We start from the raw sequence: 24,323 nt of genomic DNA, 5'->3' as shown, positions 1-24,323 counted from the left end.
TTAGGAACCAGTTTAGCTAATCTATGAATTTGTTATCTTCTTATGCATTACATATGCCTGGAAAAGGAAGAAATATAGATATAACTTACTCATTAAAAAATCTTTCATGAGAGTTCCCATTGTGGCTCAACAGTAACAAATTCGACTAATGTCCAAGAGGATGTGGGTTCCATCCCTGGTCCTGCTCAGTGGCTTAAGGCTCCAATGTTGCCATGAGCTGCAGTGTGTGTTGCAGATGCAACTTGGATCCTGTGTTGCTGTGGCTGTGACATAGGCCAGTAGCTGCAGCTTCGATTGGACCCCTAGCCTGGGAACTTCCATTTGCTATGGGTGTGGCCCTAAAAAAGAAAAAATAAAATTAAAAAGAAAAAAAAACCTATCATTGAAAAATTAAATAACATGATTTTCATTTTGATGATGATTTTTACAGTACTAAGAAATATATTTACTCTTCTCTTACCTCTTAGAAAATAAAAAAAAAACTATGTGTCAAACTGGTAACTTATATAAGGCTCTGTAAAAACATTTTAGCAGATAGATGAGGGAACAAATAGATTATTAATACTCATCTGTAATATATGCATAAATACTGCATTTCTAATTTAATGATTACTATATTTAACTAGCACATTGGTGGCTCCTATAGAGAACTCCAAAGCAGCTTTTGATCTTATTTAAAATATAGAACTCTTCTACATAGATCACATAATGTAAGATTAACATGATTCAATAACAAGATTTAGTGGTACAACAGAAAGAGCTGTAGGGAGAGGAAAACCCATTGTGGGAGGAAATATTAGGGAAAATCTTATTGAAAAGAAGGTAGAGAGCCTTTTTTGAAAGAGAGAATGCATAAAAGAATCCCAAGGGTGGATCAAAGCCATCAGGAAAACTCTTAGTGACCATGAAAAAAGATGTGTTATTGAGAAGAAGGTGGGATCCAGCCCACTGGAGCTTGGAATGTGTAGAGGTAAGTCAAGATATGAAGTTGGAAAGAAGAATGTAGGCAGGTCGTCCAAGATCAAATTAGACTTACTCATATGGTAGGAAACAATTTTAGTTTTTGAACATAAAAATGAGTAGTGAGTTTCATGATTTAATGGAATGAGTGGACTTTGAATCAGTAAATCTCATTTGGACACCTATCTTGGCCACATAGCAGCTAAGTGACCTTAAGGAAGATACTTAATCTCTCCAAGCCTTGGATATAACATCTATGGGTTGTTCTATGTCAAAAAAAATGAGATAACATATGGTAAAGTGCTCTTTGCTTTGTGAGTCATGGTTCAACTAAAACATAATTTCTTGTCTATAGTGATTATAAGTTCCTGTAGTAGAAGAGGCATTACACATTGCATATGCTCAGTATCTGATAAATGTTTTAACTTGGTGTATCGAAAACATCCTTTCTTAGAAGTTTAATTACATGTCAATGTGGGGAAAATATTTAGATCATGATTAAGGAGAACTTACTGATACGAATTTCTAATTGTTATTAGGATTTGCTGGTACATTTACTATAATTGTTTTTAAATGCTTTGCTGTGTCATTAAACATTATATATATTATTTAAGAAATCATTCTTTTTTTCATTCTAAGAGATTTTTCAAATAACTGTAATGTACTGGGCACAATTTTAAATATAAAGGATAAAGAAGTCAACAAAGAAATCAATTTTCATGTTCTCTAGAAGCTTACATTCTGGTGGTATGAGACAGAAAAAGCATTTAGTGATTGTTCTAATGTTTCATTGTATGTGAAGGGTGCAGGGTAGGCAAGAAAAAGAAGATATGACATCATTTTAGAATGTACAAAAGTGGGCAGGTTAATAATATGTAATAGAATTTGTGATAGACAACATGGAGTTCCATTTAATCATGCATTTTAAAAGGGGTTTTTTAGCACAGTTGCCAGTGTTTCTTCAACCATGTTTAGTTGCTTGAGTGAAGGAAAGACATAGGGAAAGAATTAACATTGATTAAGGTCAGGACTTTTCCAGAAGAGTACAAGAGAAAGAGGAACCAAGAGTCAAGGGTGTTTTCAAGGGAGTGCTTATAATAATAATGGAGAATGGAATCTAAAGTGGGTCAAAATGGAAGTAAGGTCATGAAGGGGATGATGTGTTGAAAAAGTGATTGGGAAGGTGGAGTGGCACTCTTAATGGAGTTTGAGGAATTTTAGTAAGAGGAACTTTCACCTTTAGTAAAGTATGTGAACTGGAAGGTTAGGTGGAGTAACCAGAAATTAAGATGTTTAGGATGAGAGTGTGCAGGTATTGATGATGATATCATTGGGGGATGAACAGAAGAGCTAGTAATTGATGCATGATGCAGGAAAAGGTCATTGGAGGTGAGGAGGTACAGTAATTCAGAGTCCAGTGACTTTGATGGAATAACCACCAGAGTGAATGCCAGAACCACTGGTGTCAGAGGTAAGAAGAGCAAGGATTATAGTGAGCAGTGTTCTAAAGTCATTAATTAATGGAATGTTGATAGATGACTGCTACAAAGTTAATAACTGATGATAAAGTTGATGACAGGAGCTTCAGAGAAGTTAGAGATTTCTAAAGGTAAAAGAGAGGAGAAAAGACTAGGAAATGGTTAGTAGAGCCAACCTCCACTGGCAGGGAATATGAAGGAAATATTCTAAGGAGTGATTGAAGGGAGAGAGCCACTGTTTTTTCACTGGGTACAGTTGTGGAAAGATTAGAGGATGGAAAAGAATGAGAAATTGAATAGATTAGGCACAGAATGTGTGCCATGGTCCAGGTGATGTGCAAGGAGGATCAGCGGGTGCTAGTTTCTTGTGGTAAGTGACAGACATATGAGATTTAATGGGTTTTAATTGGATGGTCTCTTGGAGGAAGGTGGTTAACTACTGTAAATTAAAATGCATGGTGCCACTAGAATACTAGTCTCTAGATCTCCTGGGTGGTAATGGCTAAAAAGTGCAAGAATGCCAGCTCAATAATCTGCTGTCCTGAGAGCAAGAGGCTCTGAGAGATGAGGCTGTGTTTGGCCAAACTGATGAACTCATCACCAGCAGATTAGCCCTGCCTGTTCTATTTGGCGGCTCTATATTGAGTTGCCCAGAAGAAGAGGCTTTCATAAATCTTAAACTTAGGCGCTCAGACTTTTAAAAGAATAGCTGTAATTGCGTATTGAAGAATAAAGATTAGGAGGTAGTGGTGCAGTTGCTATTGGACAGCAATGCCAGGATGCTTTGTGTGCGGGGAGAAGCCTTTTCTGTTTTTCCTGTAGACTGCTGTAACTAAGAATAAAGATACAATGGTATTATAGAAAACTAGCCTTTTGTTGTAGGGAAAAATAAAGCAATGACATGTTAGTTTTTCATTATTTGGCATGAAGTGGAAATAAGCCAAGCTTCGTTGAAATTACACTGACTTCCGTATACAATTTTAAAATGCTAAAAAAAAAAAGTTAAATATTCAGGGATAAATAATAGCAACAGAAAATTAATTCAGGAATGAAGAGGTTCTTTTAAATTTAATTTTGTAGGTGAAATCTACATTTTGTAAGTATTTTGGACTTAAGAAAATGTGGAGCTCCCCTTCTTTTTAAAGTCACTTGAAATAGGTAAAATTACAGTATAGGATTACAGAAAATGGAACAGAGCAGCTTAGGATTCCAGGAAGAACAGAAAGAGTGATTTGAAATGGCACCGAGCCCTCACTCAAGATATGTCTTGAAAAATCAATGCTGATAAAGATCAATATTTGAGTAGAGTCATTTAATCCTTAAAACAGCATACTTGATAACTTTTCCAGATTTTCATAAATGTTTATAAAATGATTTATTAAAGATGGAAAACATTTATGCATATAAATTATTTGTAGCTCCAATCTTAAAAAAAAAAAAAATCAGTTCTTTTGACCAAATATACATTTGACTGCTCAAATTCTGTTTGCTCCTTTTTTCTTACTACATTTATTGACCTGAGAGCTAGAAGGAATATTGCAGAGGCATCTTTTCTACCTTGATGCCCTCAAGTAGTACTATACTAGAATTAACCCCCAAAAGTCTGAAAACTGCCTTTATATTTTGCCTTTCCCCTTCTATGTCCCATCACTATGCTGCTCTAGCCTACCATATACCACACTTCCAGCTTAACCAGTCTTAGTTTTGCCTGCCCTTTAAGTCCTTTCATCAAGGAATTTCTCCAGTGGAATTTGTCTTGAATGTCTTAAGATATCTGAAAAATGTGTAACTGAGTGAGAGATTACATATCTTCTGAATCTCTGCCGCCCATTACCACACAGCTGTTTTCTAAATATATAATCCCTTTTTTTCTTCCTATCCTAGATAGGTATTTTCAAGTATAAACACTACAGAAATACTTCTTTATTTTTCCCCTTCTCATTATTTCCAGTGAACAAATACTTTATTTCATATTAACACTAAACAAAAGACTTCTTACCCATGTGCATAATGCTATAAGAAAATTGATTAAAAGGAGTAGAATATGCTTTTTTTTTTTTGGTCTTTTGTCCTTTTTTAGGGCCACACTTGAGGCATATGGAGGTTCCCAGGCTAGGGTGCTAATCTGTTGCTGCTGGCCTATGCCAGAGCCACAGCAATGCCAGATCCAAGCCACGTCTGCAACCTACACCACAGCTCACGGCAACACCAGATCCTTAACCCCACTGAGTGAGGCCAGGGATTGAGCCCGCATCCTCATGATTCCTAGTTGGATTCGTTTTCTGGAATTCACGACGGGAACTCCCCGAATATGCTAGTTTATAATCCAGTTAGGAAGAAGTGAAATAAATGTGTTTGCTAATTCAGCAAACATTTTTTTTAGCCTTTACTCTGTGTGATCATTGCTCAGGTGCTGAAACACAAAGATAAATGGAAGCTATGAATATATTCCCACCACGTACAATAATTTGGGTGTAAATACATAGAGGAAGATATGAAGATTGTAAAATTCCATGTTGGCCAGCTCAAATCATTAGTGAGGAACCTTCCATTTTTAGTAATTTATCTTTTGTGATGTGTGCTGTAGCTTTCCTTTTGCTCTCTGATGTGAGAGCTGTATAACCTGGCTGAGCTTATAGTGCTCTTTCTTTGAGTGTACAGATAATTTGTTAACTAAGATCTGGGAGGAAATGAACCTTCCAGTGGATAGAGACATGGGATGTCATGACTTCCTGTGTAACCCTATTAAACTTCCTCTCTAGGTGTTACGGCTTTGGAATGTTCCCCTTTCATCAGGTCATAATCTCTATCATATGGGCCGCACAAGGTTAAGGTGTTTGAACTTTTTTATAGGAATAAATGGATGGCCATTGCAGAATCAATTATGGATGTGAAAAGAGTTATCATAGTCTTATATATCAAGTACAAACCTGTGGAGATGTGAGGAGAAGGCACTGAAATGTTTCAGCATTTTATATTAGGTGACTTTTTGCTCTCAGATCAATAAAGTAGAATTGGAACACCAACATTTGATTGCTGCTTCCCAAATCTGATTAGCCTGGGGTGGATACCAGCTGATATCTAGGTAGTTAATGATCAGGAGCTTCAGTGTGTAAGGTGCCACTGATGCTGATCTCATCATCCCTCCGAATCCCTTGGCTTCAATTCTATGTCTCCTTTTTTATCTGCAGGTTAAAAAGGGCTGGAGAGTTATTGACTCTAAGAATTTTGACCACCTGGGAAACAAAGATGTGCTCTTCTGTGTTCTTTCCCTCTTTTCCCTGTTAAAACGCAAGCAAACATACACCTCCCTCCTTCCCCTAGTTCTAAACAAGTAAGAATGGCCATTTAGTTTGTGTATTCTTTTAAAAAGATTAAAGATAGATTATAAATATAAAGCAAAAGAAAAATAATAGAAAGCATAAAAAAAATGAGTCAGATAGTAAATAGGGTGGAGGGAGGGGAGAAGAAGAGAAACATAATAATATAAAATGAGAGCTAAGGTAAGCCCCTGCAATTGAGAAGAAAATTAGTTCAGAGTTTCTGTGAACAAGGCAATAAAATAGAAGCATAGTAGATTATTTGAACAGATTGTCAAAGGAAACAAAATTTTTCCCAACTCTAAATTATTAGAAGAATTTGTCACCTGGGCCTTAAAATAACAGTCATTGAACAATATAATGGATGGAGATAGTGTTAGCAATTAAAAGTCCTGTTGGCACCTCTTAGAGCTTTCTTAGGAAATGATATTTAATATGTAAAATTGCAGCTGGCATTCAAACTACAATTGCTACAGTTTTAAAGAGTCTATAACAATATTTTCCAATATTTTTGTCTCTCTGGTACCCACTACCTCCAGCTCCCAGTTCCCTACTTCATTACCTATAGAATTCCAACTATTCACTAACATAGTTAATGCAGTCATTAATAGTACATTCCTACTATGGAAATAAGCCTAAAAATTTATGTGCAAACCCTAGAACCTGAAATTGAGATGAGACACACATGGCCAATTATCCCAGTAGATCTGAAACCTGGCTGTTTATCAGCGCTTCCTGGCAAGCTTTGTAAAAAATCAGATTCACACATATCCACAGTTTCCCTCCTCCAGCTCTCAGTGATTTTTATTTAGTATTTCAGGGTATCTGATGAGAAATATAGTTTTTTTGTTTGTTTGTTTGTTTGTTTGTTTTCAAATAAATGTTCCTATGTAGTTAGACGTTTAGGAATCACTACTCTGATCCATTCTCCCATATAATACAGGAAACTCCAATTCCCATGGGAGTCAGAGACCAGACCATGCTGAGGGATACCCTGACTTCATGTGAGAGCATGTTCTGTTACTGGGAACTTCTAATTGTCAAATCATATTTTCCTACAGACTGATTTTTAAGAATGTTTCATTTTGTTTCTGATTAAATGTTCATTGTTAGAAGCTGCTAACCCTTCTAAATTTCCGTTTCTGTTGTCTGCAGATCAAATATTTAATGATCTTGCAAAAAATGTAAATGCATCAGGGGACCTCTGTTGAAGTGACTGTTTAGGGAATCCTTTTATAAGTGAATTTGTGACATGAAGCTATTCATCTTTAAAGTGTATATATTGTGAGTTGGGATGTATTTTGTTAAAGTTGTCAAGTCGTATATATTATGTATTTCTCATAGTAAAATATTTTGAGCATCTTCATATCAGCAGTAGTCTCAAGTTGATATCTTCATTGAAGATAAATCTTGACTATTTCCATTGTTTCTTTTAACACAATTTGTAGTAGTTTACTCATAGTAATTACTGTACTTTTAAATGCTTCTCTAAAAATTCTGCCTCTAGGAAGCCACTTTTGTTTCACTACTACAGTTTGGGTGTTTAGGATGTGCTCTGAATTGAAGATCTTAAACTGTTTAACATGAATAATAAATGACTAGAATAATTAACGAGCCATACCTTTCAAATTAAGTGAATAGCAAAGAAATAAAACTTCACATTAAAACATTGAATATATTCTCCCAAGAAAGATTCATTAGATGTGTATGAGTCCCATATGGTAAACAGGGCTATGTGAAATGGCATGAAAATAAACTTAAGGTAGAGGAAAATAAATTAATTAAATCTGTCATATGTCTCAAGGGGAAAGAGACTTACAAAAGCAAAATCACTTTGTAACTGAGCATGAGGAAGGCTAGCTGACTATGGAACTATTTTCCCCATTCTTCACATTTTTAGAGTAAATTGGGTTTTCAATATAAATGGTCTTTCTGAGAACTTAGGAAATGGCTAGACTAGATGAGGCCTCTCATTCAGGAATGTCAAAGCATGTGTAGCTGGAGGCCATGTAATTTCTTCACATAGGCTAGTAGTTGGAGATTCTTTTCTCAGTGCAGAGAACAGAGGTTAAAAATCTGACTCTTTCCAGGAGACTCTGGAATCAGGAAACAGACTCGGCACCGGGTCGTCATTCAGCTGCCAGCCAATGGAGGCAGAGACTGCACGGATCCTCTCTATGAAGAGAAGGCCTGTGAGGCCCCTCAAGTGTGCCAAAGCTACAGGTACTGGAGTGAACGAAAAGCCATGAACAAAGCACAAAGCAAAATATGTCAGGTCTGCATCTTCTTAACAATGAGAAGAGGAAGCCAGCACAGCCCTGCTGACTCAGTGGAGCTGGAGATATTTATGATAGTGGATACCATCTCTTGCCTCTTTCAAAGAGCTGCTTTGCTGCCAGAATCTTCTCCAGGGACACAAATACTGTGTAAATGGCCAAGCTATATTTTCAGCTTCAGGAGTTTGAGGAAATGTCTTATGTTGATATAAACAATATGAAATGCAGATAAGTGATGTGTAGTTAGGAAACACATGCTTTAGGAAGCAGTTCTTTTACACTTCTAGGAAGAGCCTAAGCATTCCTTCCTTGGCTCCAAAGAGCACCTGTTCCTCATAAATGCTGGCATCTGGGCTCATGAAGTGACTTCTTTATCTCAGTGATGTTAGTGAGATGTCTATTCTGTTCATTTGTAGCCACCTCAAGGAAAAGTAAGGTTGTTGAAGCTATATATCATCATCTTGATAATTATTAGAGAAAATTTTTCTTGTCACTATTTTCAAAAAGCATCTAATTGAAACTCGATATGGTGTATAATTGCAGTCCTGACAATAAATGAAATATTATGCCATCAATTGATGGAATGAGTGATCGCAAAAATAATAATTTAAGATGAAATTGATGGCACATTTGCCATCTTAATTTATCTGTATTAATTCTGAGATGACAAACAGTGTAATTACATGCTTACATGATGAATATTAACTATTAGCCCAAACTTATTTAGGGGATTTATTTTTGTGAAGCATATTATAAATTGCAGCTTCTGAATTATCCCTACAATGCTAATCAAAAAGCACCATGCAGGAGTTTCCCTTGTGGCTCAGTGGAGATGAACCCAACTGGTATCCATGAGGACACAGGTTCAATCCCTGACCCTGCTTAGTAGGCTGTGGATCCATCATTGCCAAGAGCTGTGGTATAAGTCACAGTTGCATCTTGGATCTGACATTGCTGTGGCTGTTGTCTAGGTCAACAGCTGTAGCTCTGATTCAACCCCTAGCCTGGGAACTTCCATTTGCTGTACCTGCAGGCAAGAAAGAATAAAAGAAAGGAAAAACAGAAGGAAAGACAAAAGGAAGGAAGGGAGGAGGGAGGGAGGGAAGGAAGGAAGGAAGGAAGGAAAGAAAGAGAAAGAACGCACGCACTATGCGAAAGTCCTCATGACTTGAATGCAATTTTATAACTTGAATATAAAATAAATATACCTTATTTAAATGGAAGACATCACTTCTGGTACTGTTACATCTGCTGGCAGTCTTAACATTAAAAAGGCTAAATGGTACTTGTAGAGTCCATTCTTATAAAACGTGACTGTGATGGACTCTTGTCTCCACTGCCCTACAAAGTACATTTGTATTTATTGCTGCTTTTTATAATTCCTTGATGAAGATCTAAAGTAAATATCGATAGGACTGAGCATTATCAAATAAATTCCTTTTTGCAGTTGTCAGAGTCGTGGTTCCTTGCCACTGTTATCTCTCTGATTTCCTTGGCATTTTTGCTCCTTCTCTATGAGGCTTCTGTTCTTCCCTTGTAGGTGGAAGACTCACAAATGGCGCAGGTGCCAGTTGGTCCCCTGGAGCGTGCAGCAGGAGAGCCCAGGAGCTCAGGAAGGCTGTGGGCCCGGACGACAGGCAAGAGGTAGGAGGCCTGATACCACAGTTGATGTACTCTTCATTTCTCCAACATCACTAACTTAACCACTAGCTTGAAGAATTTGTCACTTTGATGACATGCTAGGCCAACACAGCAGAGCAGATAAGAATCTGCTGGCACCCATGCTACCTCACACTGGAAAAGGAAACCTGTCTTTGGAAATTGTGTCCTTTGTTCTTTGATATGAGTTCATAACTCCTCTGGTTGAACTTTCCCCTCATTCATATCTGGAAGACAATCAGGTCAAGCTTTTAAGAGGGTTATGTATGACATATATTGTACACTGCAGCTTGTTTTCTTTGTTAATCATGTTAGGCTTGTGGCTCATGCCATTCTATAACACTCTGCTTGTCGCCTTAGCAATCAATAAGATCCTTGCCCATATGCATTATATATGTGCATGCATATAATGTAATATAATTGGTTGACTTTCCAGAAATTCTCAGCAACTCAGCAGTGACATCCTTATCATTGTCATGGCTACCCCCAATTCTGTTTGTATTTAGTACTGATTTTTAAATGGCAGATTTATGTACTCAAAAGCTACCATATGTGAATTGCAATCTGTCAACACTACTAGGTAACATGGAATCCTGCAGAAATGAGCGATGGAAAATGCCTCCAGCTTGCCATGATTATTTACATGATTATTGCTAGAGATTATGGATAATACTTACATTCCAAGCTTTGGAATGTGTTATTTATACATGTAGCAAAATTCATAAAGATTGCATAATTCTTTTTACTCATATTGACTTTTTTTTTTTTTTTTTTGTCTTTTTGCTATTTCTTTGGGCCACTCCCGTGGCATATGGAGGTTCCCAGGCTAGGGGTCGAATTGGAGTTGTAGCCCCCGGCCTACACCACAGCCACAGCAATGTGGGATCCGAGCCACGTCTGCAACATACACCACAGCTCATGGCAACGCCGGATCGTTAACCCACTGAGCAAGGGCAGGGACCGAACCCGCAACCTCATGGTTCCTAGTCGGATTCGTTAACCACTGCACCACGACGGGAACTCCTACTCATATTGACTTTTAGCATGCAGTTCCTGCTTCATACTTAAAATGTGGCTAAATATGTAGTGGAATACATAGCCACCTTTCTCTGATTCATAAAAACATCTTTTGCACCCTCATTGGTAGGTATATATTTGATGATGATGCAAAAGTCTTAATATATAGAATAAGATTCCAGTTTTGCTGGAGGACAAAAGGACTCCCTTTTCTTTACAGTGAAAAAATTGCTTTTTTTCAATTTGAGGAAAATGGCTTCTTTTTTATAAAAATCTTCTGATCATTGTCACTTTAGAAATCTTGGTTTGAAATAAAAATGTTAGATTATAGTGAATATTAACTATCTAGTGATTTTTAGGATTTTGTATGCTTATTTTTCATTATGTATCCTCCACCATCAGCTTCTGCTAAAAAATAAATGCCTTCTTTTATAGTTATAGAGACTTAGGTATTTAGAATTGAAAGTCATTCTCCCCATTTCAAACCATTCATGGAGAAACATTGATATCAGACCTTCTTGTCATGCCCTGCTGATTCCTCCTTGAATCAAGCACATATTTGCATACAATTTGGACTCTTCATAGAGTTTATAATGAAAACAGGCATGAGTTTGGGATTCAGGAAGTAGAAGTTTCAGTCCCAGTTTTTTCACTGAAAAGTCCAGTTTTTTCAATGTGAGTTATTCATCTCTTTACCTTTCTGGATTTCAGTTTACTTAAACGGGAAAAAGAAAAGAAAAGGGAAGGAGGCTGGACCAATTTATTTAGGATTATTCTAATTTTCGTATTCTACAATCTTTGCGCAGATAATATCCAGGTATCAAAGTGTGACCTGAAGTTAGATAAAGCAGATGAAAACCATACTTTTTTAAACAATTTATATAACAACTTTATTGAATTCCTTTCTATTTTGAGTTCAGTGATAAAGTAGGTACATTTTATATAAGTCTGTTTTACTGTGTTTTAGCTATACTTTTTTTTTTGTCTTTTTGCCTTTTCTAGGGCCACTCCCACGGCATGTGGAGGTTCCCAGGCTAGGGGTCTAATCAGAGCCTTAGCCACTGGCCTACGCCAGAGCCACAGCAACGTGTGATCCAAGCCGAGTCTGCAACCTACACCACAGCTCACAGCAACACTGGATCCTTAACCCACTGAGCAAGGCCAGGGATTGAACCCACAACCTCATGGTTCCTAGTCGGGTTCGTTAACCACTGTGCCTCCATGGGAACTCCTGAAAGCCATATTTTTGTAGACACTAGAGGAGGAAATCTAAGATACGGTGGTAGTTACACAAGGGTGAAAACAGCTTCAGTTACAAACTCTGTTACTTAACTGTACAACCTTGGTTTATTCATTTCCTCCTTCTGAGGACAAGGATATAAAAATCCTTAAAGTGCTTTGCACATATTAAGTCCTCATTAAATGTTCCTTCCTTCCGCTTTCCTGTTAGATCATGCCTCAGTAAATGTGCACATAGATCATAGTAGGCATAAAAACAACAATATTATTAACATGACTCTTATTTTTTGACACAATCTGTATAAAAACTGCTCTTTCTGTGATTACCACTGATCTTGTTACCTTTCCAAATCTGAAAGTTTCTGCTTATTCCTCATCTTGGGTGACTATTTACCCACCCCCACTGTGAAAAGGGATCTTCAGCTTCCTCAATGATACTTTCTCCTGCCCCCCCCTTTCTTTTTTTTTTTTTTTTTTGTCTTTTTAGGGCTGCACCCACTGCATATGGAAGTTCCCGGGCTAGGGGTCAAATCCGAGCTGCAGCTGCCAGCCCACACCACAGCTACAGCACTGTGGGATCTGAACCGCATCTATAGCATACACCACGGCTCTTAGCAATGCAGGATCCTAAACCTACTGAGCAAGACCAGGGATTGAACCCACGTCCTCATGGGATACTAGTTGGGTTCGTTACCACTGAGCCACAACAGGAACTCCTCTCCTGCCTTTCTGAATGTCCCCTCTTTTGGTTTCTTGTTACTGGTGCCTCTTCCTCTACCTGTATTTAAATAATGCCTCCTCATCTTGGCATACTTGTCAGACTACTTTATCTCAGCAATCTTACAGTATGTCTGGGAAGAGAAGTTTGGACTATAACAAGTAATTTCTGCATCATTATAGTTAGAAGAACCCTTTAATTTCTATATGAAAATAATCTTTTTCTTTGTTGCCTTAATAGATTATTTTTTTAATTAGAGCCTATATTCCTACAGAGACATGAAATGGGAAGAATTAAGAATGTAGAAATATATTTTACTAATGGCAGAAAAGCCAAAAACTCTTCCTTTGGTGGCCATGGCTGTTTTCAGAACTCTGTATGATTGAACCTCTCAGACCCTTGCTATTTGCATCTTTTCCCTTATCCAGTCATAGACTGAAAAAACACCAACTTGTGCTACTTTTTAGTAATTAAAATAATTGTTTAGTAAGGATTAATATCAATAGCAAAGACTGTGGAGAAGCTACTCCCTTCTCTCTAATATTTCAGACTTTCTAATTCAGGTCACTCATATAACCATGTTTGCACTCAGAGGTTGTATAGAAAGAGCCATGACTGTCAGGAAAAAATGAAGATGTTCAAACAGGGAACTTACATTTGTTTAGGGAAATGAGATCACTGGTAACATCAGCCAACAAGTAGGAGTTAAAGACTGAAACCAATCTACTACAAAAGCAGTCATTTGAAGCTAAAGAGCTTAAGAAAGATCTAAAGGATGAGCTGGGACTTGACTTTTACCATAGTATTAGAATAAGTAGAAAGGAGAAAAGAATACAAAATAAGATCAACTCTATAAGCTAAGGATTTGAGGTAAGAAAAACAAAAACATTAAATGTGTTCACAGAAAAGTAGGTAGATTGAAGCTCTGAAGATGTGAGCTGGAGCCTGGGGTAATTTTGTAGAGGGCTATAAATGTCAAGATCAGTATTTTAGACCTTGTTCAATAAGTGGTAGGAGCAAGAACCTGATGAAAGCCGTGTTTTATCTGTCAGCATGTACAGAATAAGTTAAAAAGATGAGACACATGGGTCTGGATGCAGCCGGGACTCTGTTTTAGCAATGCAAGGTTGAAATAATAAGGACTCAGACTGGAACCACTGTAGCCAGAATGGGCAAAAATAAGGGGATTTTTCAACACAGTGTAGAGGAAAATAATTTTAGGACTTAGCAGACAATAGCAGCAGAAGTAAACATAAATAAGTCAAAAATCATATGATTTTTTAACTAAAATATTTTTGGCTTGAGAATATTTATAACATTTGTGAAAATTCTTGGGTGTAAAAGCAGAGCTAATTTTCGATAGCGTATTTTCTATATTGTGTGTTAGTGGTGATGGTAGGGAAGCTAATAGGTTATACACAAGTATGCATTTGAAATGTAGAAATGTAGCTACAGATATACCTTAGGAAAGCAGATATAAATTTGGTTAACATTTCCATAAAGAGATGAAGCTATAGGAGAAGCTAAGAGTTCTAAAATATATTGTATATAGAAGAAAAAGTGTTTACTGTATTTTTCCATTAATAGATTTCCTTTTCTCTAAAACCCCTTTGCATCTGTATACTCTTTAAGCATTTCTTTGTACCTAAAGGACTTAAATGGTATTCACTTTAAATTACTGTTTTCTTGGAGTTCCCACTGTGGCTCAGTGGGTTAATGATCTGGCTTTTCTCTGTGGCATTGCCGGATTGATCACCCGCCCAGTGTAGTGGGTTATGGAGCTGGCATTGCCAGAGCTGAGATGTAGGTCACAGATGTGGCTCAGATTTGATCCTTGGCCTGGAAATTTCCATATGCCACAGATGTAGCCATTAAATAAATAAATAAATACATAGGAATTTTTATTATACATGCCTTATCAAACTACTGATCTAGATCAGTGGTCAACAAACAAGGGCCTATGGGCCAGATCTAACCCACAGCCTGTTTTTTGGGTTTTGGTTTTGTTTTTTTTTTTTGGTTTCTTGTTTGTTTGTTTGTTTGTTTTTCTTTTGCAATTTATTGCAACACAGTGACACCCAGTTCTTTACCAGTTGCCTATGGCTGTTTTCATGATACTAGAATAATATCAAGTAATTTTGACAGAAACCATAAGGCTCACAAAGCCAAAAATATATACTTTCTAGTCCTTTGTAAAGTTTGCTGACCCCTGGTCTAAACTCTAAAGCCATGTAATCAATGGCATAGCCAACTTCTAGTAGTACTGAATAGTCTTTACTCTATAGCACCAGAAAATCCCTAACATTCATCTGGTCTCTTGGGACAAAGTTTTCAAATGTAATTTGTGAGTAAAGAAACTATTTTAGAGTTATAAAAGTAGTAGATGTTAAAGACTGTGTCAGGAGTGAAAAATGTCATGAAGATGAAATTGCAGTATTCTTTGGGGGGTTTAGGAATAAAATTTTGATTCTGAAACCTTTAGTAGTAAAAATAAAAATAAAAGTAAAAAAGAATTAAAGCTGAAACCAGGTAATACATGAGATATAGAAGACAAGAGACAAAAGGTCCTCATAGTTTCCCTGTGTAGAAGATGGCAAATCATACCCAAGAACTGGACATTAACTCTTCATTTACAGGAAATTGATCACGATGGCAGAGTAAGAGGACTTAAACCTCACATTCCCATATAAACACATCAGAAACACATCTATGTATAGAACAATTCTCACAAAAAGTAATTGGAAACTGGCAGAAGGAACCTGGTACAACCAAGGCTGTAAGGAAGATCCACACAAAATTGGGTAGGAAAGGAGGAAAAAGGATCAAGTCAGGACCTATCCCCTGGGAAGGGATTCAGAGGGAAGGGAGGATACATGGGCACACATCCACCCTGGGGACTGAGTGGTGAGAGCCACAGATCAGGCACCCCATTGCTAGTATCCTAAGCAGGGAAGACAAGTCACCTTTGATGATGAGAGGACTGCTGAGACTAATAGGAGGGCTGCGGGACCTAAGGAGTGCATTAACACTGGCTTGTCCCTGAAGACAGGTGGAGTGAGGTCTGCTGGGTTTCCCAAGAATGCTGGGGCTCACATCCCAGTCTGAGCTGAATGAAGACTCCAGCCCCACTCACTCCACATCATAGCACAGCACCAGATCTGGAGCAGCAGTGACTCAGGAGCAGCCATTGTTGGTCCTAAATTGCCAAAACAGTCTTGAGAAAAAAGAACAAACCTGGAAGTGTAATCCTCCCTGACTTCAGGCTGTACAATAAAGCTTCAGTAATCAAAATAACATGATACTAGCACAAAAACAGACACATAGATAAATGCAACAGAATGGAGAGCCCAAGAATAAACCCACACAGCTATGGTCAATTAATCTGTGACAAAGGAGGCAAGAATATACAATGCAAGAAAGACAATCTTTTCAATAAGTTTTTCTGGGACAATTGGACAGCTACACATAAATGGTGAGATTAGAACATTTCCTTACACTATATATAAAAATAAAGTCAAATGGATTAAAGAGCCAAATGTATGACCTGAAACTAATAAAATTCCTATAAGAGAACACAGGTGGAACACTCACATAAATTGTAGCAATATTTTTTGGCTCTGTCTCCTAAAGCAAAAGAAATGAAAGCAAAAATAAATAAATGGGACTGAGTTAAAAGCTTTTGCATAGTAAAAGAAATCATCAACAAGACAACAAGCCAACCTATGGAATGGGAAGAAATATTTGCAAATGATATGACCAACAAGGGGTTAATATCCAAAATATATAAACACCTTATGCAACTCTATATCAAAAAATAAGCAACCTGATCAAAAAATAGTCAGAAGACCTGAATAGACATTTTTCCAAAGAAGATGTATAGATGGTGACCAGGCACATGAAAAGATGCTTATCATTGCTAATTATTACAGAATTGAAATCAAAACAACAAATAGATATGCCCTCACACCTGTCAGAATGGCTATTATCAAAAAGTCTACAAATAAATTTTGGTGAGGATACTTGTACATTGTTGGTGGGAATATAAATGGGTGCAGCCTCTATGGAAAACAATATAGCGATTCCTCAAAGAACTACAACTAGAACTATTATGATCCAGCAATTCCACCCCTGACATGTATCTGGAAAAAATGAAACACTGATTAGAAAAGATACATGCACCCCAGTGTTCATAGTAGCATTATTTACAATAGTCAAGATATGGAACAACCTAAGTATTCATCAATAGAGAAATGAATAAAGATGTCACACATACAGACACACACACACACACACACACACACACACACACACACACACACACACTATGGAATATTGCTCGGCCATGAAAAAGAATGAAATTCTGCCATATGCAGCAACATGGATATACTTAGAGAATATTATACTTAGTGAAATAAGTGTGATGGAGAAAGAAAAATTCTGCATATCACTTCTATGTGGAATATAAAAAATAGAACAAAAGAATGTATATGGCAAAAGAGAAACAGATGCACAGATACAGAAAACAGCTAGTGGTCACCAATGGGAGGCAAGACAGAGGTATGACATTAAGAGATACAAATGGCTATGTATAAAATAGGTATATTGTATGGCACAGGGAATTATTTTTTAAAGAGGGTAAACAAATACTCTGAATCTTCTCTTATAACTGGAAATCTTAAGAAATCTCAAAATGTATCAAATTTAATTTTTAATTTGAGATGTGCTGTAATTGTAAAACACTGTATTTCAAGGCTCCGAAAGAAGAACAGGACTTATCTTGTCCTTCATTCTGACATGGACTATATTTTGAAATGATAATATTTCTCTTTCTTCAGCTAAATAAAAATGTCATATGGACCAAAAAGAAGAGTTAATTTACTACATGTACATAGAAAGGAAATAATGTATGTGTCCTATATACTGTGCATCACTCAGCAGAACACTTATAAGTTCACTTTCTATGATTCATTTTCTCTAAAAAGACACTTACTTTCCCTACAAGTAGAAAATGTAACTCTAAATTGTTGTACTCGCTTCCTAGCAGGCTGTCCTCATGGTCCTCCTATTGAGTCACCTGCACCTATGCTTAAAAAGCCACCTGTTAACACAAAAGTGACTGTGATAGACTTTCATTTTATTTCATGAGTCTTTCATTTTTTATTTCATTTTATTTCATGAGTCTTTCATTTTAGCTCAATGCTATTAATACCATAATTGTTGGAATTGTAGAAACTCTCTGTGGTGACACATTTCAGAGGAGGTGGGAAGCAGTTACTTTTCCAGAGTCTCTTTAATGGGTCACTAACTGTAACTGCTCACTATGTCAGCACTTGCACTTACTATAAAGCAGATTAATGAGAATCAGCCTTACCCAGAAATGGGTTAGAGTAACACAGGTATAAGCATATAGGAAGATAGGAAGATCCTATCCTAATCAAGTAAATACAGTCTTAACCAAGTCTACATTCTATATATTTCAAAAAACTACATTCTGTATATTTCAAAAAATGCTTTCTGTGGAAACACTTTACATTAGAACATAACAGGAAATTAGCAATAATAAAGACTTTTAGCAAGACTTTAAATATCGAGAATGGTGTATTCCAGGACATTTTAACTGATGGTTAAAAGAATTTAAAAGAGAGAAGAGAAAGAGATATTTTAAAGATGGAATTAACAGGATTTTTCAACTTTAAAACAAATTATTCTTAAATCTCACAGGGAAATTTTAGAGGGCCTTTGAAGTAGGCATCGTTTCTATGAGATTGTCAATAAAAGAAAGCAAATAACACAAAATTATGCCCACAATCTAATTTTTTAGTGTATAAACAGCTCGTATTTGCTTCATGCTATTCAAGTTAACTGAATATAAACTTTTAATAGAACTCTAACCTCTAGTGTCTCTTCTCTCTGCTCACTTTTCTATGGTTCAGATGGCATTTAGAGGGCTAAATTATTGATTGTTCAGTGAGTATATCATTAAAACACAGCCACAGCAGCTGTGGCTAGACTTAATCATTACATTTACATTCAAAATAAAAGACATGGTTCAATTAATGGCAGTTTTGGACAATTTACTTATTTTTTCTCTAGGACTGCCCTAAAAGACAATGTCAGTCACTGCTACATAAAATGTGTATATTTATATACATGTATATACATTTGCTTATATATAATACATGTATGTGTGTATATATATGTATATAATTTCAGTGTTATTACTTTTTGGCATATTAATACCAGGAATATGATGCAAAAATATCATAGATTAGACGTTGGGATTTTATAAGAATAACTTCAGATTTACACTTACTCAGTCTCTATGTTATCTTGATAGTATCTCCTGCCAAATACAGTTTCTGTAAATTAGAACTAGAGTTAATCCCCAGGGTCAACCCTGTCTATCCTAATCCCCCATCCCCTCTACCCCTTGCTTGCCAAGGAATGTCCACTGTAATGTTGACCTGTCACTAAGATCTGATATCATTCTCTTTCTGTGGAGGCCAGCATGATACAGATGTGTTCTCACACCCAGCCCACAGAAAAGAAAAAATGTCAGCTCTCTGCCTTACATGGGAGGGACACTCCTGGCCTGGGAGTCCTTACACTGCATCATTTATTGGTTAAAACAGTTATAAAAGGAAAATTTAGGAATAAGAAAGAAAGTTCTTATTTTCCCTCCACCAAAATTAAACCTGTATGAATTTGTAGAATGTGAGATATAAGTAACCATTTTTTTGGTTAGCAAATATGCTGAAATCTTATTCTTAAATTAAGTGACTTAAACTATATTGACGCCCTTGGCATCACTCTTTTGCTTAAATTCTGGCCCACTTTGTTATTTTTAAAGGATTATACCTTAGAGGCATTAATTGAGGTTAGGCCTAGAGTATCTGGGCCAGTTTATCTCAGTAACTCACTTTAATCTGTTAATTTTCATAGGTTGTTATGTAATAGGAATGAAAATAATTAAAGTAGGAAAAAAAACTAGGTAGAAAAGAGCCAAGGAGCTTGCTTTAAAGAAATTTTGCACAGATATGATTTTTAAAATCTTCTTTGGGCTAATATACTTATTAAATAACTACCACCCAATATTTTTGTATTTTTCCTTTATATGAGCCATTATTTAAAACATCTAGAATTATTTCTACTTTTAAATGGCTTTCTCTGATTTTCTTTGAATATTAGCATTCTAGTTGATTTGGGGATTTTGATTTTTGTTTTCTATCTCTGTGAGGGCCCTGTCATAAAGTGACTCTTAGCATTTTCTATTTTTTAAATAGCTGGTAAAATAACCTTGACACTGGGATGGCTTTGTGATGCTTCCTCAATGCCCTGTTTATTGTAATGCAATAAGTTAACCCTTCCCAGATTCCAGTTGAAGATGTAGCTGACCTTGGTCTGAGCTATTCTACTGGGAGCTGATTATTATTTCCTAGTTAGTCCCCAGACAAAGACTTTTGCATATATTATGAGTACCAATAAGACTCAAGATCATTGATAACTAGTTAGGATCAATAAACAAGAAAACTGCATTTCTCTCCATTCTGCCAGAGTTACGTTCACAAATCGTAATTAGAAAGTGTGATTTGGCAAACTTGTCAGTGAAAATCTCTTCCACACAGAGAAAGACCAAGATCATTAAATCTACCCAGTAAACTGGAGCCCTGTTGCATTATTTATAGGTTTAGTCTTATTTCTAAGCACAATTAGGTCTCTTGGTAACTGGCTCCCACTCACATTAAGCATTTTCTTTTTTACTTTTACATGATTCATCCTCACTGTTGTCATTTTTTTCCATAACACCATAGGAAAAAAAAGGAATCACTCCTCTAATCACTCAGTCAGCTAAACATATTCTGTCTCTAGTGCTGCCCAGATGCTGTTGCTGTGGGATAAACCGTATTAATATGGCTCAATTTAATAAATAAGGTCTCAGAGCTCCTTGAACTCTTTGTTACATATAATCCAACAGCTTTCACTGCACTAGGGCATTGATCTTACTCTGTTTCCTGTAATGAACTTCTGTGTGCACATTTTTGATCTAAAATTTATTTCACTCTGATTATTGAAACAAAATTACAACCAGCTCTTACACGCTGAAGGGGAATCTGCAGACCAGTAGAACTCCTTGTTTTTGTGCATCCTGAATAATTAGAGCGTTTCATTCCTCTTCGAGAAAATGAAGATGAGCAACTCCATTCTGAATTCTATTAGACTGACCTCTTAGCTGCATGGATAGCCTTCCATTTACATACTCACATATACATAACAGATAGTAATGTCGTTTTAGCTCAGACCAATGTTATTTATTCCCTTTCATTTCAGAAACCTTTATTATTCTCCTCTTTAAAACATAGTTCAGAATTACACTTACATGAAAACATTCCAGAATTGACTCTATTTATTCTATTTATGAATCTTTTTAATTTAAATTTATGAGAAGTTTCAAAGATACGCAAAAGTAGAGAGACTGTTAGATAAGTACTGTCAGTATGGTTACTACTCACACAGCTTCAACAGATTTTAATTTGTCACTCTTGGTCACCTGCTACTCTTCACACAGTTAAAATGATTTTGCTGGAGTTTTGTTTTGTTTTTTTGTCTTTTTGCCATTTCTAGGGCTGCTTCTGGCGGCATATGGAGGTTCCCAGGCTAGGGGTCTAATCGGAGCTGTAGCCACTGGCCTATGCCACAGCCACAGCAACACAGGATCCTTAACCCACTGAGCGAGGCCAGGGATTGAACCCTCAACCTCATGGTTCCTAGTCAGATTCATTAACCACTGCGCCACGACGGGAACTCCTGCTGGAGTATTAAAGCAATTCCCAAAGAAGATATGTATCATCCATAAATACTTAATTTTAAAAAATATAACAAATATTATAACATTAAACACAAATAACAGTAATTCTTTAAATATCATCTAATATTCAGATCCTGTTTAATTTTTCCTTATCTCAAAAATGTCTACTTATAATTGATTTGTTTAAATCAGGATTCATAAATGTCTCCACATTGCATTTGGTTAGAATATTTCTCCAGTCACTTTTTTTTTTTTTTTGGCCATACCGTGGCATATGGAAGTTTCCAGATCAAATAAAAGCTATAACTGCAACCTATGTACGTGTACTGCAACAATGTTGGATCCTTATCCCAGGCCAGGGATTGAACCCAAGCCACTGCAGAGGCAACACAGGACCTTTAACCTACCACACCCATAGCAGGAACTCTTCAGTTTTAATCGAACAATTCCAGTTCCCTTCTTCAGAGCATTTAGTTGTTGAAAAAACTGACTTTATTACTTATCTTTCTATCATTTCCTCAGTATTGATGGGCTGAGCTTGCCTAGCTTAATTTATAAGTAACCCAGAAGGAAGTCACATGAATGTCTCCTAGGCTTTCAGCCTGCTGGAAGCAGCCTGTCCATGGCACTTAAATAAAAATTTCTGTCCCTTATATAAATCAAATAAATGGATATCATCAGTTTCAAGTTAAATATGGAATTTTACTTTAATTATTTTGATATATGCTGACCTCACTCAGAAGCTTTCATGCTAATTTTCATGGTATTTTATCCATGGTGCAACATAGGTTTTGGCCCATCTTGCTAACAAGGCCTCAGCACAAAGGAAAATCTGCATAATCATTATATACAAGATATATACCCTGCACTTGTAAATACAGATCGTCTGGGTATACATAGCTTTCTGGTGTGCTAGAAAACCATGCTTAGGATGATACATCTTTTCTACACTAAAACCACCCTGTTTTCAGTGACTTTAAAATGATTTTTAAGATTTATAAATTTGAGAGACCAGATGATTTCCATTCCAAACATTTATATTTTCTTCATCCCAGTAGCAGGAAGTTCATTTGAGATTGCATTCCTGTGTTTGAATTGTTGTGTTTCCTCCAAGAAAGAATAGAAACAAGTTGAGATGTATGATAAATTTCAACATAGTGTACAAATGGTACTGTTGCTACTTGTTTGGATAACATTGCATGAGTAATTCATTCAAAGTATGTTGTCTAAAATCTCAGATAAGGGGAGCAGAGTGCTGAGTGGGTTTCTGAGAACAGATATGGACTTTTACACAATTTTCTTTTGAATTATTTGAGATACTTTTTCATATTTTTATGTACTGCAGGTGTGTAGGCTTTAGATTTATGTAAATAGTATAGATTTGCACAAAAGAAATTATTTTGTTTCTGGGATTGTGTTAGTAGTGGTTTTACTTTGTTTTTGTTTTTTGGTGTCCCTTTATGTGATGGCAGGAGCAATCCTGAAATAAAATTTATAAGAGAACCTTAGAGATAGAACCTTAATGGAGAACCCAAGGCAATTTCATTTCGTTTAAAAGATTCGTAGTCAAGCTTTTAAATCTTTAGTTCAGAGTACCAAATTGGATCTGTAGATAAAAGTAGTCTTATTTTAAAGAACATAAATTTAGTTTTGTGGATTTCTTTTAGTTATAAACAGTGCGACCCTCTTCACAGCTTGGAATTCTAGTATCATCGATTTTCTTATTTTCCAAATGAATCGTTCTTGAGGTTCCTACAGCTCCTGATTAGTAAAAGTCTAATATGTTCCTCTTGAGCATTCTTGGAACAACTTTGCCCACAAGCTTACTACATTTAAAGTGTTTAAGCAGATGTAGAGAGAATTGCAAAATCACATCAGCTTATTAATATACTGCATTGTGTGGAGACCTCCTTCACTGTTCCACACATAACATTCTTTGAAACTACATGGATGCTCTTTTTGGTGCACCCCTTGTAGAAGCCCCTGTGAGCTCCGAGTTAAACTCCTCTTAGTTCATTAGCACATATTCAGCCTTTGTTTCCCAAAGCTTGGCATGGTACCAGAGTGATGAGGCACTAAAGGATTTTCAGTTTCAGTCACAAGTCTCAGGCCGACCTCTCCTGATGACTTGAATACACAGCCCAGTGGGCCTGAAGCTTGAATGTGCATAAGGAACATCTGAGCATCTTGAAAAAAAGATGTGTATTTGTCGACCTTACACATAGAGATCTTGTTCAGGAGCTCTGGAGTGAAGCTGAAAATCTTCAACTTTAATAGCATTCCAAGTGTTTCTGGTACCAGTGAAAATACATTACCTATTAGAGCAGCAGTGTCCATCCCTGAATTATCAGGTAGCTTTTTAAAAAATGTTAATGCCTGGGACCCTACCCTTGACAAATTAAATCAGAATGTTTGAGTTTATCAAGAGCCTGGACATGTTCCAAAAGCTATCCAGATGATTTTCATCTGCAGCTTAATTGGAGAGCCACTACCTTGCACTGGAACCATAACCACGGAGCACCAGACAACTCCTTCCCCAAATGGTGAGAGTCTCTTTGGGGCACTTGATATTATTTTCCCATCGTATGACCTTCATAAAGGCTACCACCACTGTCCACTCAGCCAGGTTTTCCTATCTTTAAAATTCAGAGACCTCTTTTTTTTTTTTTTTTTTTTTTTTTGTAAAAATCAGCCCTTGTAGTGTTTTGCATATTAAATGAAGAGATAGCTATAGCAAAGAAATAGGTGAGTATTCACCTACCTTTGCACAATTATGTAACTTTTCCTGCAGTAGTTGCAACAAGTTGTGTTCACCTACACAGAGCAAGTCTTTTGCTAAAATTTTATCTT

At 36.5% G+C, this 24,323-nt stretch overlaps 1 protein-coding gene across 9 annotated transcripts in view; it reads left to right on the top strand.

Moving 5' to 3' along the window:
- The window catches only part of THSD7A (thrombospondin type 1 domain containing 7A), a 446,288-nt gene that overhangs the window by 357,924 nt on the left and 64,041 nt on the right, over positions 1–24,323 (top strand). For 8 of the 9 annotated variants that reach the window (XR_014815883.1, XM_084977147.1, XM_084977145.1 and 5 more), the window contains 2 exons: positions 7,849–7,981; positions 9,575–9,678. Coding sequence is in view for 7 of the 9 variants with exons in the window: in XM_084977147.1 (XP_084833273.1) it covers positions 7,849–7,981; positions 9,575–9,678 (237 nt within the window). In the remaining 2 variants the exon portion in view is untranslated. Of the gene's footprint in view, positions 1–7,848; positions 7,982–9,574; positions 10,680–11,905; positions 15,901–24,323 lie in introns of those variants that run through there. The other variant, XR_014815884.1, reaches the window with a different exon arrangement.

This window comes from Sus scrofa, chromosome 9 (genome assembly GCF_054392235.1).
Source record: "Sus scrofa isolate SSC_HxYL_T2T_F1_AM1 chromosome 9, Sscrofa_HxYL_maternal_Yorkshire_Landrace_v2.0, whole genome shotgun sequence".
NCBI lineage: Eukaryota > Metazoa > Chordata > Mammalia > Artiodactyla > Suidae > Sus > Sus scrofa.
Note: the sequence above shows the minus strand (reverse complement) of the source record. Positions and strands in the feature narration are given on the sequence as shown.